Source organism: Ambystoma mexicanum, chromosome 1q (assembly GCF_040938575.1).
Source record: "Ambystoma mexicanum isolate Mex_15411 chromosome 1q, UKY_AmexF1_1, whole genome shotgun sequence".
Classification (NCBI taxonomy): Eukaryota; Metazoa; Chordata; class Amphibia; order Caudata; family Ambystomatidae; genus Ambystoma; species Ambystoma mexicanum.
This window is the reverse complement of record NC_090922.1, coordinates 828,869,598-828,887,585: the sequence shown is the minus strand read 5'-3', so window position 1 is coordinate 828,887,585 and position 17,988 is coordinate 828,869,598. Positions and strand designations below refer to the sequence as shown.

The 17,988-nt window shown below is 48.4% G+C and overlaps 1 protein-coding gene across 4 annotated transcripts in view; it reads left to right on the top strand.

The window, feature by feature from the left end:
* Positions 1-17,988, top strand: part of KIAA1614 (KIAA1614 ortholog) — a 383,065-nt gene that overhangs the window by 217,173 nt on the left and 147,904 nt on the right. For all 4 annotated transcript variants that reach the window (XM_069641447.1, XM_069641446.1, XM_069641449.1 and 1 more), the window contains 2 exons: positions 2,323-4,598; positions 7,508-7,670. In XM_069641447.1, coding sequence (XP_069497548.1) covers positions 2,323-4,598; positions 7,508-7,670 — 2,439 coding nt within the window. The remainder of the gene's footprint in view (positions 1-2,322; positions 4,599-7,507; positions 7,671-17,988) is intronic.

Genomic DNA, 17,988 nt, shown 5'->3' with positions numbered 1-17,988 from the left:
TTAAAGAGTCTGAACAAGAGTTGGAGAAACCAACATGCAGTTTGTAAGTGTCCCAAAAGTTAGCAAACTATTAAAGACAGGTTCTTAGCAGACTCTCTCCCAATCTAACCACTTTAGGGGAGCCCAGGGGCGTATACTTTACCAGAACATTATCGTTCACAGTCAGGCAAAGGAGAGGTAGGGTAAGGACTTCACGCCTGTTAAGCCCTATGGAGATCGCGGTGCGGGGGGTAGAACAGGTATGTGTATTCACCCCTCTACTCCCATTCACTGAGGAACCATGTAGAAGTTCCTGAAATCTTTGGGCCCCCTTTTCTCGTCCCTTGATTTCATTGGAGGAAGTCCAGGGGTCTCGGTGCAGATATACCTTTTGGTGCCGAGTTTTTCAGTCCAGCTAGGTCACGGTTATGGACTCCAATGGATTGGCTCTGAACACTGAACACCTCTGCTGGACTGAAGAAACGACCACCACTCCAGCACCGACCTCAGAGGACTCCAGGACATGATTTATGTGACTGTTTTTTTATAACGCGCCTACTACCATACCTGAGCTTGGTTTCTAAGCGCGCATCCGGAATTCGAACCTCTGTTGCTCTGTGTGGTCTTGCTTCCAAGACCAGCGCGTTACCCCTGTGCTATTCTCTGTTTTTTTCCAAAACTTTGTTTTGGATGCAGGCAGTGATCAGTGATGGGCACTCTGCACAAATGGCAGGGGTCGACCCTTGTAACAGAAACAAAGAAACTGGGCCTGCCAGGCCCCTCTTCCTGGTGGAGAGCAGAAACTTCAGTGAAATGCTTCTTGTTTCATAAGCTGATTCACTTCACGTTTACACTATTTATCTTTATTGTAGCCTTTTGTCCCTCTGTGGCCCCAAAAACTAATAATTTTACCTGCCCAACGGCCACGTCCCTTTTTCTTTAGCCCATCCCGCCTTCCCCAAACCAAGACATTAAATACTTGTTGTACTAATACTTCCCCCTTCCTCGCTCATTTTGTATTATGCTATACCAAACCCATGGAGAGAAAAAAAAAAGCACTGGTGTCCTACCGGATGTACGTTATTATTTCGAATATGAACATCTCGAAGACGAAAATGTCGAATTCGAAATGTTCTTATTCGAAATAATAACCCCACAGCTAAATTGCCTTTGTACACCCCCGCTTTCCCACCCCCTTACTTACCTTTTGGCGTCACACTCCGCGGGGTGCCGCCGAGACCTGCAGAGTCAGTTCCCTTCACTTCCGTGGATGGGAACCGGTGCTGCAGGGTCCTTTTATTCCCTCCAAAATTTTATTTTCGATGCGGGGGGGACCCCTGCCCCTGATTCCATTATAGCGAACAAGGGTACGAGGGACACCCACGCAAACCGTGCTTCCCTTGTTCGCTAAAATGAAAACCGAATGGTTGAAATGTTTGGCATTTTCGGTTGTATGTAATTTTGGTACAACTCGAAATCCGATCAATTCAACCATTCGTTTTTTTTTTACTGTATTTTCGTCCAATACCATCCTACCACCCACCCCCTCCTCTGTTACATCCGCCACCCCTGTCCGTTCCTTTACAGTTCCCCTTACACCGCGAGAGTCGCAATTCTAACAGTGCTGCAGCCATTCACAGCACAGGAGCCACACCTTTCACAAACTGTTAGGGGAGGCATGGATTGTGTGCCAAGGTGGTGGGTTTCCTATGCTTCCTTCTGGCCTCAAGGGACCAGCGGGAAGACCGAATAAAATGTTGTATCACCTTCATTTGACTTCATTGTAAGAGGATAGGGCTATCTGAAAACCAAATAGTTGATAACAACACATTGTTTACAGATTAAATGACTGGGAGTGACCATAGTCAAAATCATGAATGGTAAGACATTTTGGTTTGTGAGAGGTGGATAGACAGTGGGAACTACTTGGGGGTTCCCCCTTTGAATGTTCAGCAGGGGTATGTGTTCAAAGAAGAGAAAGTCAGGATCTTGGAACAAGACACTCAAACATTTAAAAAACAAAAAGGTTTCCTTTAAAACAGACAAATCAATATCCTTCTTCTTCTTCTTGTTAGGATGAGTCCAGAAACCCGAAGCCGGGATTTCCATCTATTAAGATGATGTTCGCCAAAATAAGCACCAATCAGCATCCACCGCCACTAGATCTCATCCCACTTGCCTGTCTCCCGGCCAAACTGAAGCAGGAACCTACACGGTTCATCATTATTTAGGTTAAAAAAACGAATGCTAATCCAAATGTGATGCAGTTAATGAATAAGCAGTGGTTCAGAATGCAGTGCTCTATGTTTAATGAATGTCTTTCTTCTCCTACTTTCTCTTCAGCATCGGGGGCACCAGTCCTGACTTGCCAGAAAAGCAAAGCTGCCCACTTAGAGATGGGGTGGCACCACCAAGTGGTAGCCTGAGTGACTCCTCAAGTGGCGATTCCAGCTCTGGCCAGCGGCGCCGCCACCGGGGACCGTCACCTTCCCGTGTCCGCTTTGAAGACGAGTCCGCCCGGGATGCAGAGGCCCGTTACCAGGAGAGGCTACAGCAGCGTCAGAAGCGGGTCCTAGACTCGGTTATACTCTCTCTTGGACAGGGGCCATTGGTGTCAAAGCCAGAGCTTTCAGATTACATTAATGGTGAAGGACTCCAGCAAGGGGACAGAATCAGCAAAAATTGCAAGCGTCAGAACTGTGTGCAAGCCATGGGACAGAGGCGATGTGGGCTAGAGACTCCTTCCAAGACTTCCTCCACCAGCTTGACTGACAAAGGGAGGGGCAGCTCTTGTGGCTCTTCTTTCAGCAGTTCAGATGCCAATCCAATTTCAGGCCCTGTTGCCTCTTTAACTGGAAACAAAAGCTTAGAGAGTGGTGAAATCCCAAAGCAGTGGGGCTCCAGCAGCAGGGTGGAGGCTGGGGAACCCAAGCCGCTGCACCCAGATGCCACAGCAGCACCGTTGACACCCAGGGGTCCTCCACTCTGGATACTTCCTTCCAGGCAGCGCATACACACAGAGAAGATTCGGGAAACGTATATTGGTGAAGTCACATACATCGATGACGTGGACTCCGCCTTGGACAGCACTGACACCTCTGACAGCGGTCGGACAGACAGCGAAGAGGTTGGTGGGGTCAACAACAGGCCCATAGGGAGAGTGGGCAGGTTGGGACGCCCCACTTATAGGCGTGCATTAGTTACTAGTTCAAATGCTGTTTTAAAGACGGAACAGAGGCCATCTCATGCTGACAATGTCAGTGAGTGTCAAGGGGGTGTATCCAAAGCAGCGGGTGTACTGGCTACTCTCACCGATGACAAAGGAAGAAGTGACATCATCAGTGAGTCCTGTTTAATGGGAACAGAGGTTGTAGGGATAAAGCCAGTGGAAGCCACTGGGGATATTTCTTCTCCATCGCCCGCTTCAAGGGACCAAAAACACCAAAGGTCTGTAGGGAGCAATGTTGGTCCTCTGTCTTCAGATCAAGAACCAGCAGTACTACTGTCCAAGTCCACTGGCAACTCCTGGGAAAAGCAAGGTCAGATGGAAAGCTGCCTCTCAAAAGCTCTCAGCAAAGTCCCCTTGAGCCGGAGCAGAATTCCTACTGAACAGACACAAAAACTAGAAGGTTCACATTGCAACATTAAGACATGTGTGCCAGGTCCACCGGCTGGGAAAGTCCCATCGACTGTGCCATACAGAAAAGCTGCCATTGCTGGAAGCAACACAATGGGAAACCGCACAAACGAGCTACCTCTTGAGGTCTTGAAACATCCAGGAAGTATTCCTCGAGTGAAGAAAACTCTACCAGTCACCACTTTGGCAACTTTGGAGGTGACGGCAAACTGCCTTCACCCTGATGTAAAAGTATCTGTGGAGTCAGGAGGTCTTGCTGAAAACAGTCTACCTCCGTCCAAAAGACAAAGCAATAAACAGGACCTTTACATGTGTGAGGCGCCGCACAGCCTTCCGCACGATTCTCCTTTTGATATAGAGGGTGGAAAGCAACACAAGTTGACCTCTGCCTCCGAATGTGAAGCAAAGAAAAACATTCAGCTGGACTTTGTACCAGTGCACGATGGACTAAGGCCTAACCAGACAATTTGTGTACCAGGACGTGAGCAGTCATTCAACGTTCAATCTAAACATATCCCAGTTTTAAAAGGACAAATGTGTTCTCAGCGAAAATGTGGACCAGACAGTGACAACAAAAAGAAATGCCAGCCAGATAATCTATCAGCAAATGAAGGAAACATTAGCCCTAATTGCGGATCTGGGCCAGAGGGCCAGAAACATCCAAGCAGGAACTCCAGGTCCGCAACGCTTCAGAAGACTCGCCTTGGAAGTCTCTCCACCAACAATTGCAACAACACCAGGCTGGAGCAGTGCCAGCTGGACAAACCTCTAGCAGGAGGGGATAAGACTAGTGTGCACACCAGCCTGGATCACCAAGCGGGTGAGAAGCATTCAACCCTAGGAGCTAGTAGCAGCTTAGAAGGCCTTGTCATTACTGGACAGAACCAGTGGAATGGGCATCTGCAGCAAGGTCCCATGAACAACATGGGGCTGGAGAATGACACCCTGCCAGTCTGCATGCCAGGAGAACTCTGTGACAAAGGTAAATACTGCTTAACAATTCCCAGCACCCATTCCCTCTCCCTCAATTCCACCTGAACTCCTTGCAGTTTCTATAGCTGCGCAAATGATCTCAGGTGAAAATGTGTTGGCCCTGGACATTCATTGGCAAAGAGCCGTGCAGGTGCTTCTTGGTTTATTGTCACTATTTGTATAATTGGTTCTGCATTAGTGACCTATGTCCAGGTTGTTTCTGAAGTAGAGATGCAGATGGCGAGGTGGGGGCGAGTGTGTTCATCCTGCATTGTCCTCAATTGTGGAGTACTTTGGGGGTCCGCCCTCTCCCTGTTACCCAGGAACATCGGCCTCGCTGGCATCTTCCGTTGCCACTAGCACCAGTATTCTATCCATGTAGATGGCAAAGAGATGTCGTTTTCTGTTGACCGAGGTACTAATCTGAGTTGTATTGACCTCTAAGAGGTCAGTGCCCATGCAGGTTGTACCTATCCAAAACGGCTCAGAGGAAGGCATCATTGGTGTTGACTTCATCTTTGGTAAACACACTGTGAGCGGTGCGGCCTTCCACTGTTGCAGGCTCCCCCGTCTTGGGAGTCTTACCTGAGCATCATATTGCATGCTGAACTCTCTCCGGAGACTTAGCTCAGAGCAGTCATGAAGCCTGTTTCTACAACTTGCTAACTGTTCAGATACTTGCCTTGTCCTGCAAGAAAGGTACTGAGTTTATACAGTGCAGTCCTTTTCATACTTGACTACTTCATGGCTTTCTATCACAGCTGCTTGACAGACATTCAGTTAGAGGTTAATTATACTTGGTTAGCACCAGGTGGGGGCTTACAGCCATTGGTGTAGAGAGAGCGCCACTATCCCCGCCCACAACCCTCACCCTTGCCACTTATCTTGGAGCCTGAACTGGACATTCTACCAAGGTTCATAAGCATGGGGTAATGTTTCATAACCACCTGACCTTTGAGCCAATAATTAAACAGGACAATTCAACTATCACCTGAATATAAGCGTTGTGACACCTTAAATCAACAAACCTTACATGTCCATGGGTGAAACGATCATCTTGCCTAGGCATATATATGGCAAAATTACCTATATTAGCAAGCTGCAAAAATGTATGGGTCCATGCCCAGCCAGACCTGAAAGGGTTCTGTGTCATAACCTCGACTGCTGAAGGCCGCAACGAAATACCGCCACTTTTTGGGGCTTGATTTTGTGCGGCCTTCAAACAGGCGGGATAATGGCAATTTCAGGGAGGTTCAACCCCCGGAACTCCATGGGAGATACACCCACCACCCCACCCCACCCTTTTTCAATCAGGGGTTAGGATTTTGCCGCCAAACCTCTTTCCACTCCCCCGCCCCCTCCCTTAAACCCGCCACAAATATTGCACGCCCGCCTCCCACAACCGACCCACAGACAGAGGCACACACACACAAAACACTTATCTGTAACACCTACAATTTCCCTCTTCAGAGCTGCACCTGTCAACCCATGTGCCAAATCATTGGATGGCATGGGGCGCGGTTTGGTGGGCTTGCTGGCTTTTATATTCTGTCTTTTTTTGCCTGCGATCCACAGATAGCAGGCAAAAGAACTAATACCCCTGAAAAGGGGTCACTGGCTTCTGGTTCACTTCATAGTGTAGAAGGAAGTACTTTCAGGATATCCCTCATTAATACTGGTGTACTTTCAGGATATCCCTCATTAATATTCATGAGGAAAAATGTGCATGCAAAGTATTCTAGCCCTGTGATCTGAAGGGGTTCCAGCGGCCTCTAGGGCACTATAAAACCTGTAGCATAACATCATAGCAAGCATTTGAGGCTCCAGTGCTCCCAGAACTCCGAGGCCAGCCTCTCTTGGTGTCATGACCTTGCAAGAAGAGATCAAATATCAGCGTGATTCTTTTAAAGACCTGCTGAATAGTACAAAAGTCTGGGCAGAGGTCTGTTCTGCACATCTGGTCTTGACAAGTAAAGTCCACGACCCGCTCTTTAGAAAAGGTGTCTGGATCTTTTCTAGAGAAGCAACTCAAGTATACAAAAACCTCCCCCTGGGACCCAATTGCTCTTGAAACCCATCGTGTTTTTAGTGAGTTCTGCTGCTGCTCTTGGGATTCTGTTAAGGTGTAATCTCCTCTGAAAGGCTAGTGTGCACTGACTGCCCTATTAAGCGCATTGATTAGGTTCTGCTGAGCTGCAAAAAGGGTTCATTGATGGAATGTGGCATCAAAAGGAATCACCTGTTCATAAAAACATACATACAACCAGAACCAGGCATTTCGGAGGGCACCTTGAGGCCCAACCAGAGCCAGGCATTTTTGTGGGCACCCTGAGGCCCATCTCTAAATGCATAAGGCGTTATAAAGACCCAGCGCATATATTCCTTCATTTCTCAATCATTTGTTGTGCTATCCGAGTCCTGGGAATCATTGCTTCCTTTACTGCTCAAATGGAGTTACTGATTCAGATTTGGGAGCTGGTATTCACAGGTGCCATGCATGTGGACTGAATTTACACCCTTAGTCTGTGAATCAACTCCCAGGAAGTGCGGTAGGGCAGGCCTGGGGTAGTGCAGTAGCGCAGGCCTCGGCTAGTGCAGTAGCACAGGGCTCAGGTAGTGCAGCAGCCCTGGCCTTGCAGCTCTTTCATCATGTCCTTTCATTATGTAGAGCCAGCAATGCTGTGGTGGATGGAAGGCAGAAGAGGAACGAAAGAGTTTCAGGCCTTTATGTGAGCCATGTGGTAATCCCACACAGAGCCCCTCATTGGTTAACAAGTCTTCTAAAGGTGTGCTTTCTGGTAATGAATGAGACCCCCTGATGTGTGTGATGCTAGTGGGGTGTGGGGAGCCTGTGAGACTGGTTACTTGGGTGCAGGCATAGCTCATATCAACTGTGTTCTTGGGGGTGTTTCCTTCTAGGGTTTCCTTCTTCGGACCGGGGCTCTATCAGCTCAATGGGCATTCATCTGTCACTGGTGATGGGCTACACAGAATCTGACCGCCCTGCGGAATCCACCTGTCCAGAGACTCCAGAGGACGGACCAGAACAGAAGGGAGCGACCAAAGGCAGGAGCCAGCCATTGTGAGTCTAAGATGATGATTGCCTGTTTGATTGTCATAAAGTATGTGGGGGACAAAGACACATCTCTTGTGCTCTTCTGTAGGCAAAGGAATACAGAAATAAGTGAGTTTATTGAGCATATCATTCCCGATATGCTGCATGCTCAATGCATGCTGTAAGGGTGATGGCAACATAGCTCAGTGGGTTAAGTTCTCACTCAGACATCTGTGTTCTTCTTGCAGGATACAGGTTGAATCCCAGCAGGGCTGACCCACACCGTCCTTCCATAGTCAATAGATTGAGTACCATGATACACTGGGTAATAGGAATTCCTATTGTAGAGGAATCCAGCATGAATTACTATGTATAAACATGATATTATTTGTATTCAGAGTCACAGTTTGCTGTTAATCGAGACCTATGAAATGCCATGCCTTTTGATCCAGTTGTATTTCTTAAACTATCCGAGAACCTTTTGAAATGATAAGCTTGCCATGGAAACATTTCACACACAGGTTGGTTTGCGTCAGCCCCTCAGAATAAATATTGTAAGGGAGCCAAGGTGTGATGTGTGACTGCGTTCTCTTCTCAGGTTAGGTGAGCACACACTTAGCAGGGTGATCACACCATCCACAAGCGTGCAGGGACTTAGAGCTCTACAGGTACAGCAGTACACACTAAGACCTTTGGCAGACTCCTCTGGTAGTATAAATAAAAAATTAATCGATTTCGTAAAACCACAATTATTTTAGAGGAAACACTACATTTCAGAGGTATATCATTTGCTTTAAAGTGTAGACATTGGGTCTCATTACAAGTGCCTGACCTGCCTAGCGCAACGGCCCCGGTAGGCAGAGTTATCATGGAAGCACTGGCACCATTAGGAACGGTGCCGGTGCTTCAGTGTCCCGATTCCCATAGAGTTCTGTAGGACTCCGGGACTTGCGGAAACAGTGTTACTGGTTCGGCAGCAACGCCGGTGGGTTACCGCTGAACTCATTATGAGGCCCATTGTCATGTTACTGGGTGTTTCTTGAGGGGGTATGCCGCGCGGAAGTAGCTAGAGAGGTTGCAAAGGCTATAGCAGTATCCCAATTACATGCACTCTCCAAGCTCTCCATGACATCCTTGTTTTACTAATCCTCTCTCATCTGGAACTCGCACAACATACCAGCATGCTTGAGATGCTGTTGCCACAATACCTACCCTTTATAAAACTCTCTGAGGCTCCATGGTACCGCTTCCCCCAGTGCTATGGGGAATTGTGGTGCAGGAAACCCCTTCCAAGTGCAAACCTGTACTTTAAACGATGGAATGAGTTCACCTTGAACCAGGAGACTCGTAAAGGTGATGAGCCATTGCATATTTAGATCAGGCTACTGGAGCACAGAGAGAGCGAGCACTTACCTGTGGCCTATGGTTAGGAAAGCTCCAGCCCTGCCTCGCTAGTACACACCTCACGATACAACCTGACAGCAGGGCCATGATGTGGCCGCACATTGGCTGGCTAATTTGCTTGAACATGAGGATCAGATAAATGACACACAATTATAATTATAATTGGTTATTTTTCTATTGTTTGATACAGGGCCCCTTAAAATTTCAAAGGGATGCTACTTACCTCTACAACCTCTTAGGTTTCAGGGGCAAAACAATAGGTTTGATTTGTGGAAATGGTGGTAGAATACTGGAGTTGCAGTCCCTTCAATGAGATTAAAGCAAGGTCATATCTCAAAATGACAATCGGTAAACACAGAGTTACATGTAGCACCTTGTCCATGTGTAGTCTTTGATATCAAAGCTTTTCCAGTTATTACATTTTTTTTCATTCTTAAAGCCCTTTCAAAATGAATTGGACAACGTGGTATCTGGTCTTTCCATCTAATGCCATTCCATCACATTTTTTCCTGCTAAAAACTTTGCATCTAATGCATATTTTTGGTGGGTAAAGGGTTAAAATGTGTTTAGGTGCATTATAAAGGGTAAACGAACTGGGGTTGAGGGGGGACCCCCCTCTCCCCAAAAACAAAAAAAAATGCATTAGATTCAAAGTTTTTAGATGGAAAAAATACATTTGATGGAATGGCATTAGATGCAATGGCATTAGATGGAAAGACCATACTCCGGACAACGTGAACCACAGATGCGTGAGAGCACTGCATCCCTCGATTGGCTCATTACCAATTTCCCATCAGAATTGAATTGGATTCTTCTGGTTAGTGAAAACAAGAAGTTTTGATTTTGATGCATTCACAGCTAACTAATTTTCTTGGGCCTGTTTTTGAAAGTTGTTTAATATTCGCTGGTGGCCCGCTGCAGTTGCATCAATAAAAGTAAGGTTGTCAGCATAAGCAAGCCAACCCAATGTAAGCTGACCCATCCCAATGGGGTTGACTTGGGCTTTTTCCCAGATATCTGCTACGTCTCATACATACAAATTGAACAAAGTGGGAGCCAGCACACAACGCTGGCGCAATCCTCTAGAAGTAGTGATAGGTCTCGATAAGTCAACCTCTTTATTGAGTGTAATCTGAACAGCACTATTTTCATACAATTTCATCCGCCATTTCAGTAGACCATCTGGAAAATCCCAATTATTCCACAAGTACATTTTGTCAAAAGCATAAGACAGGTCTATACTGGCTACATAAATTGGCTGTTTGCGACTACCCCACGAAATCCCAAGTAAGATGGTCAACATTAGACCATTCCATGCACTTCCCAGAAGGTTCCTAAAGCCAATCTATAATCTACAGATGCTGTTTGTTAGTTTAGCACACTTTCCAACCTCTCTTAAGAAAAAAGATCTTACTCGGTGCGTCGAAGAGGGAAATGGGCAGGTTACTAGAAGGGATCCCTCTATCACCCTTTTTGAAAATTGGTACTATGTTTGCCAAAGACCATGACAGCAGCATGGTTAGAGCCCTTATGATCTGTGTGTTAATACAGTTGACAAGTGTTCTGGAGGGATTTACAAGTCGTGGCTCAACTAAGAAGATGCAGGTTATGCATGAGGTGACTCCCGGCAAAGGGTGACGACTCAAGGACCCTGAGCAAGATAGTTAAGTGCACTAGGACAAGCCTGAGGTTAGGGTATGGTGCAGCTAACGCCGTAGCCGGGAGAGCAGTCTGGATGGCCAAGCGTTGTGGCGGTGGCTCATAAGCAAGTAAACCTTGGATTCCCTGGAGTCCCAGAACATGATGCAATGTCTTAAGACATTGTCAGTTGCCGCTCCTACCTGCTGCTAATCCTTTCAGGAGATTCCATGCACCAGCCACAAGGCGAGCCACACAGGGTCCAGCAGGTGTTTTTCAGGGAACAATGGCTCCTGGAGGTAAGTGACCTAGCTGGTAATGCGGAGTCAATGGCAGAGAGCAATGGTGTGGCTCCCGCTGGTCATGTGAAGATTCATTGCTTTAAACATTTTGCAGACACCCAATCAGGGATGGACGGCAAATAACCTTCCTGGGCTTCTTTCTGGAAAAACGCACAGGATGTAGATTCAGCAGTGAATCCCAGACACGTATTCATACAGCTGGCCAGATCTGGTCATGCTTTCTCTGAGCTCCAAAACTGCAGTCTCTGGTAGCCCATGTCCTTATATGTCCATACATATAGAGTAAACATGTGCTTCTAAGTCTTTAGGCCAATCCAAAAAAGACAGCCTTTTCTAGAGCGCCTTAGAGTGGCCCCCAATGGGCGAGATTTGGCTGCCATTGGGGGGGTTCACATTTAGAGACCTTGGCCTGCGCCGTCCCCCATTTCCCCACCCCGCCCCCATGCCATTCTCTATGTCTGCTCATGCTGACCTGATCCACACCCCCATACACTCCGTTCCCCCTCCCTGCACACCACCCTTCCCAGACCTCGCCGGCCCCAACAATCCACTTACCTGCTCCCTGCCTTTCTTGTTCTGGCCCCAATTCATGACATGCTGTCCCTCCTCCTGTCACATAGCCTTCATCTTTGGGTGGCATTTCCTGGGCAGTCTCGGAAATGCATTACAGTGACCATGCACCAAACATTCTCATTATGGAATGTCACTTTACTTTAAAAAAATTTAAAAACAGGACGCCATTTTAAGGCTCCTTCAGGGAACACCCCTTTGTTCCCTGTGTTAGGGAGAATATTCAGTTCTTGTGCCAATTACCCTCAACCTGAGAGATCCCCTGCACTTTTGCTGGACTTCTGTAGTTTTTAAATGTATTCTCCTGAGTGAGTGGGACTTTTTAACACTCGCTCATTCTGTTTTCTCTGTCTTGGGAACCCTGTTTTACCGCTACTGTAATTCGTTTTACTTTAATGGAGTCATGCTTTCCTCCACGTATTTCACCACAGGCATCTGGGATTGCTTATTGCCTTTCCTTGAAAACTACTGAGAACTACTGTCCTCAAGGATACTTTTATCTTACTTACCTTTCTTTTTGTAAGATCAGCACACACCACCTTATGTGGAGTGCTGAGGGGCTACACTGTAACTCCGTTCCTACTGCTCCTGTAACCTTTATCGTTACAGTAATAGACAAACTTAAATGGCTGGTGGCAGTGGATAACTTTTTCTACCATGTGTGTGCAAGTTACTCGCAGGTTGTTTTCACAGCTGAAGTACAGCACCCTTGGGTGATCATTTTCTCAAAATGGCTCCAATCTTCTTTTCTCACCATTTTTCGCTGGTGTGTTCCTTCTTGGCCCTTCGTCTACCAATCCAGGTTGGGGGGGGCTCCTCTTTGAATCTTGCCTATTGCAGGACTTTGTGAAGCCCGCCATGACTCCAGTGTGCCTGCTGAGCAAGGAAGGGAGGGAGGAGCCCGAAACCTCTCTAGCCTTTGTCTGAGGGTATGCCTGGGCCCAGTTTGAACTGGACAGTTGGCTGTCCTTCAAGGACAGCCACCCCCAGGTGATTGACAGGTCCATAGGACTGAATTAGTGGGTTCCTGCATATAAGGCAAGGGCTTTGGGACAAAAGGCTAAGTCAACCACTGGAACTGAAGCTCTGATTAAGAAGACAACCAGAGACACCTGCAAAATCTCCAGCAACCGCACAGGCACAGCTGAAGTATCGCTGCTGTCCCAGCCCCATTTTTGAATCAACAGGTATGCTCTGCCAAGGACGACTTGCTCCTCAGGGCTGGTGGGCATAACCGGACTTGCCACACTCTTCAATTTGAGCCATCCTGTGACCTTCCAAGGCTTCAGAATCGCAATACCCAGGGTAGCTTGACCACCTTGAAGTGCATTGTCTTGCTGTTGATGAATCTCAATGGAACTTCGGTGGCATTCGTGTAGACCTCCAGAAGCAGGAATCATCTCCTCAGAGTTCCCTCACAAGAGTGCAGGACTGAGAAAAGAAGAAGATTCCAAATGGTCATTGATCGTACGCTCTTGAGGCTAAGAAAAAGGCTCAAAACCCCAAACTGACCTGCAGTAAGAGGGATTATTTGCTGGCAACACCCTCTCTCGACTACTGCAGCTGCAGCCCATGCAGGGTCCCCCTTACATCACCACAACCAAGGACTAGGACAACAGGATTTCAGTCGTGCATCCAGAGGCCATCCAGCTGCATCAGCTTCTTCACTCTTAAGGTACTGTGGGACTTGGGGTAAACTTTGGTTTTGAAGTACTATTTTTGCTGTTTGGGTGTTCACCCAACTTCAGTCACCCAGGCCTAACAGCTTGTACCCCCACAGGCAGCTTCTCCAAAGCTCCTGTGACTTTTGAAAGAACAACTAACTTGCTAAATACATATCTGTACTAAGAAAATTTGCGTCAGTCCCATTGCATTCCTATTGACTTGGGCATTGCTGGTTTCTCACCAGTAAATCTTTCATTCCTACTGCTTTTGGCATTGCTTGTTTCCCTCCAAAACCAGAACTGAAGAACTCCTTTCTAGTTAGGGAAAAGACTGCCTCAACCATTCCAAGAAGAGTTAAGGTGTTCTGTACTTGTTGAGGTTGCTTCTTTACATTCTGAACTTACTTTTAATTGAATAATGCAGAGTTGATACAAATAAGTGTTTTTAGTGACCTGACTGAAGTAACTCTTTGGCCCTCATTACGACCCTGGCGGAAAGTAACTGACCTGACCGCCATAGCGTAAATAGCGTTTCCGCCATCGCACGATGGAGTAAAGTGCGGCTAATTATGACCCATCGGGCACGAGCATTACGCCATGGCGGAAGTGCAAAGTCCGCGATGGCGGAAATGTCCCCAAAACGCCCCTCACCGCCGTCGTACGGCGCCCTAGGTGCAATTCCGCCACCCATCATAGCGGTCACCGTAATGAGCGGAAATCGCAAAATACGGTGACAGTAAATATACGGAAACGGAAGTAAAAACATGGGGCCGGAACGGGAAACAGCACGCCGTACACCTATAAAATCAGAATCCCAACACAACCATTACAAATCCGACCCTGAGACACATCCCAACCCGTTAGCCACCCTAGTTAAAACAATCAAAATGGGAAAAGTTGCTAAAAAAGCGTGCGACCGCAAGCGGCAGGTCCACTTCTCCCATGAGGAACTCACCGTGCTCACAGAGACCCTCCAAGAGAATGCTGCCGTCGTCTTCTCGACGCAAATGACCAGGACGGCACTTGCGAACAAGAAGGCCATATGGGCCCTGGTGGCACAGCGGGTAAGTGCGGTGGGGACCGCACCCCGCAACCCACAGCAATGCAGAAAGCGATGGGACGACTTGCGGATACGCGTACGGAGCATACTATCAGCCAACCGTAACATTGCCACAGCTACCCGGGGAGGATCAGAATCACCCATCAAGTTGACCCCCTGGGAAGAAATCTGTGCCTCCACCATTGGAATGGAGAGTATAGAGGGAGTCGAGGGATGGAGAAAGGAGTGCAGACATCCGAAGAATCAGGTAGGTGGGCCAAATAAAACAATGCCAAATCCACAATGTCCAATCATGTGAAGTACCATGTGTCCACATAGTGCAACAGAAACACATGTCCAGGAGAACGTCCACATACATTGGCCTGATAGCGCACTTCAAAATTCACATTAAATACAGAAATTATTAAAAATCCTAAAAACACCCTCTACACATGCAGCATGCACACCCTAACTGCAGGCTGCAAAACAACTGCATCCTCAATCCACACAAAAATGAAACCACCTCCAAGGCCCTGACCCAAATCACCCTCAGGTACCACCCCAATGCATGTGATACATTGCCATTCCAATTTCCACAGACCCATAAATAACGCTCGCCCTCCTTTACTCCACCACAGGGTCCGATTCAAACGACGAGCTTCAGGACACCCCTACCAGCACACCTGCAAAGAGGGCCAAGACCAACGGCCAAAGACCCTCCACCTCAGCTGCACGGATCAAGACACGGCAGCAGCACAAATCAAGTGGCAGCACACAGGAGGGGACTTCAACTGGCACCCCAGCAGCAAGCATGCCCACAACACCAGCACCACAGGCCCCCCCAATGGATGCCACAGAAGGCACTGCTTCTGGTGGCAGCAGCACCATAGGTGACACTGCAATAATGGCAGCATGCTCCGACACAGAAAACGGTGCTGTCGATGTAGGACCCATCCATGACCTGTCTCAATCCCCCTGTTTGTTTCATCCCGTACACCATGAGAATACCACGCAGGGGCACCCACAAGACGACGACTGGCCATCCCCCACAAGCCCTGTGGCAAGGCAACATGAGGTGATCAGCCCCTCTGTGACACCACCGCAAATGGCCATGGCCCAGCAGAGGCAACAGTCCCTCGACCAGGTGATCGTGCAACAGCAGCAACTGGCCACGCTCCTCAAGGAGCATGCTGATGAATGTGTGGGTTCTAAGGCAGTCATAGAAACATCTACTGAGACACTTAGGGCACAAATGGAGAGAAGTACAGAGACACTAAGGGTACAAATGGAGAGAAGCACCGAGAGCCTGAGGGGGGAACTGCATGCGACGTCCAAAGACGTATGTGGTGAACTTGCCGCTGTGCGCCGTGTGCTCACTGAGCTCTCACAAACCCTTAGGGACATGCATGGACGTGAGCAGGCAGAGACATCATCCGTTGCAAGTTCCGTCCAGGGCAGCCCCCAACGTAGATCTGGGAGGAACCTGCACTCCACAGGCAGGGGTGCCCCTGATACCCGGAGAGGGGGCTTGCAATAGCGTCTGCCCACTGACAATGAGCATCTTTGGACACTGGTGTTCGGGGGGGAGGTAGGAGGGTGGAGGGGGGGTGTTGGGCTTTCTTGGGTGGCGGGTCGATGGGGTGTGTAAGATAATTTCACATATGCTATAAACATTACATAATCATCCAATGAGATGTGTGGACATTGATCTTTGTGTACGAGGCCTTTATTGGCGTCCAGTCCACATTGTGCATGTTCCAGACACACACAGTGCCACGAGTCCCGTGTCCATGTATCAGCCACCAGGCGTGAGTGCTAGAAGCATGAATCTATGATATTCTGACGAATTTCACGGCCCTCCTGTGCCTCGCGGACTCCTTGAGGTGCTGCCACATCCCCACCCTCATCATGACCATCTTCAGGTGCTTGCAGTTCTGCGTCAGGGGGCATGGGCACATTTCTACGTACGCACATGTTGTGTAGTATGACACATGCCATGACCATCTTTGCAACCTTCTCATGGCGGTACAGGAGTGCCCCGCCAGACCTGCTGAGGCAGCGGAAACGAGCCTTCAGTAGGCCGAATGCCTGTTCTATGACTACACGGGTACGTGAGTGGGCATGGTTGTAGTCCTCCTCATGCTGGTTCTGTGGGTTCCGGAGTGGTGTAAGGAGCCATCTCTTCAGTGGATACCCGGCATCACCTGTATGTGGACAATAAAGGAAGTTTGTGGAATGACATTGCTACGTACGCATCCCCCCCCCCTTCCTGCCAGGTCATTGCCGCATCACATACCCCACATTATCATGCATGAAATGAGACTCACCGAGTAGCCAGGATCTGTTCCCTGCGAGTCGCTCCATGTAGCGTGGTATTGTAGAGTTCCTCAAGACCATAGAATCATGGGTTGATCCAAGAAATCGGGCACAACAATGTGTAAAGATCCTGTTGGAGTCACACACCATCTGTACATTGAGAGAATGATATTGTTTCCGGTTGCGGTACTGGGCCTCCATGGCATGTGGGACAACCAATTCCACATGGGTGCAGTCGATGGCACCAATGCAACCCGGTATGCCGGCCAGTGCATGGAATCCCACTTTTGTGTTTGTAATCTCATGCTACGAGCGTGGTAAAGAGATGTAGTCGTCTGCGTGCTTCAGGAGGGCATCGAGCACTTGCGATAGTGTCCGTGAGAACAGTGGCTGTGAAATGCCATGCAACTGTCCGACTGTGTGCTGGTAAGTGCCTGTGGCCAGGAAGTGCAGTACAGACACCACCTTCAGTAGGGGTGGGATGGCGGTTGGGCTATCTATCATGCTGACAAGGTCAGAGTGTCACATGTTCACAATGGCGGTTATGGTGTCCCGGTCCAAACGGTAGAGGGTGTGGATCTGCTCAGCAGTGAGGTTGAACGGATGAGCTCGGAGGCGTGGGATTGCGGGCTGCCTGCGTGGTGGTAGTGGCTGTGCTGGTGGCCCTTGCTGGCCCTGCCTTGCCCTCCTCCTCCTCCTGCGTCTCCTCTGTGCGGCCGGTTGTTGTTGTAGTTGGTGTTCGTCTTCTTCTTGAAGTTGGAGTACTTGCAGTGCTATCAGGTCCCCCAGGGCCAACATCGCTAGTCCTGCCGGTAGCATTTTGGAGTGGGTGTGGTTGTGGGAGGGGGTTGGCTGTGCAATTTATGTGTTTTCAGGCTGTATAGCCTCCACCTGTGGTGATTCATTCCACCTGTGCCAGCTGCAATCCCCTTTGGGCGAGCACGTCCCGCACACAACGCTGCAATGTGACGCATGGCATCTTGCTATTACAATCATGTATTTAATCCCGATGGCAGTGTAATATTGGTTTATATGTTCATTCTGCTATGGTCCCATTGTTTCACATACTATCTTTGCAGTCGCGAACAAACTTGTGAAGGGTCAGTGGAATGTAGTACTCGATTAACGGTGGACCTTCATGCAGCACTGTACCGAGGTTCACCGACGGGCGGGGCGTCCCATTTGTGAGTGAAGCCAGTTGCCATTTTCACACACTGCCGCACTACATGGATGAATTTGTGATTTCAAGCGGTAACAGATTTTTTTTTACGTGATGTTGCAAATGAGGAATTCGAAGGACAGCGCTTTCGGTTTTCAGCTAGCGGCGAGGAGACGCCCACAGGTCTGACTGCAAATATACCGTTCTATTGTTTAATGTCCTTGGGACAGGGGCCATGGCGAGAATGCAATGA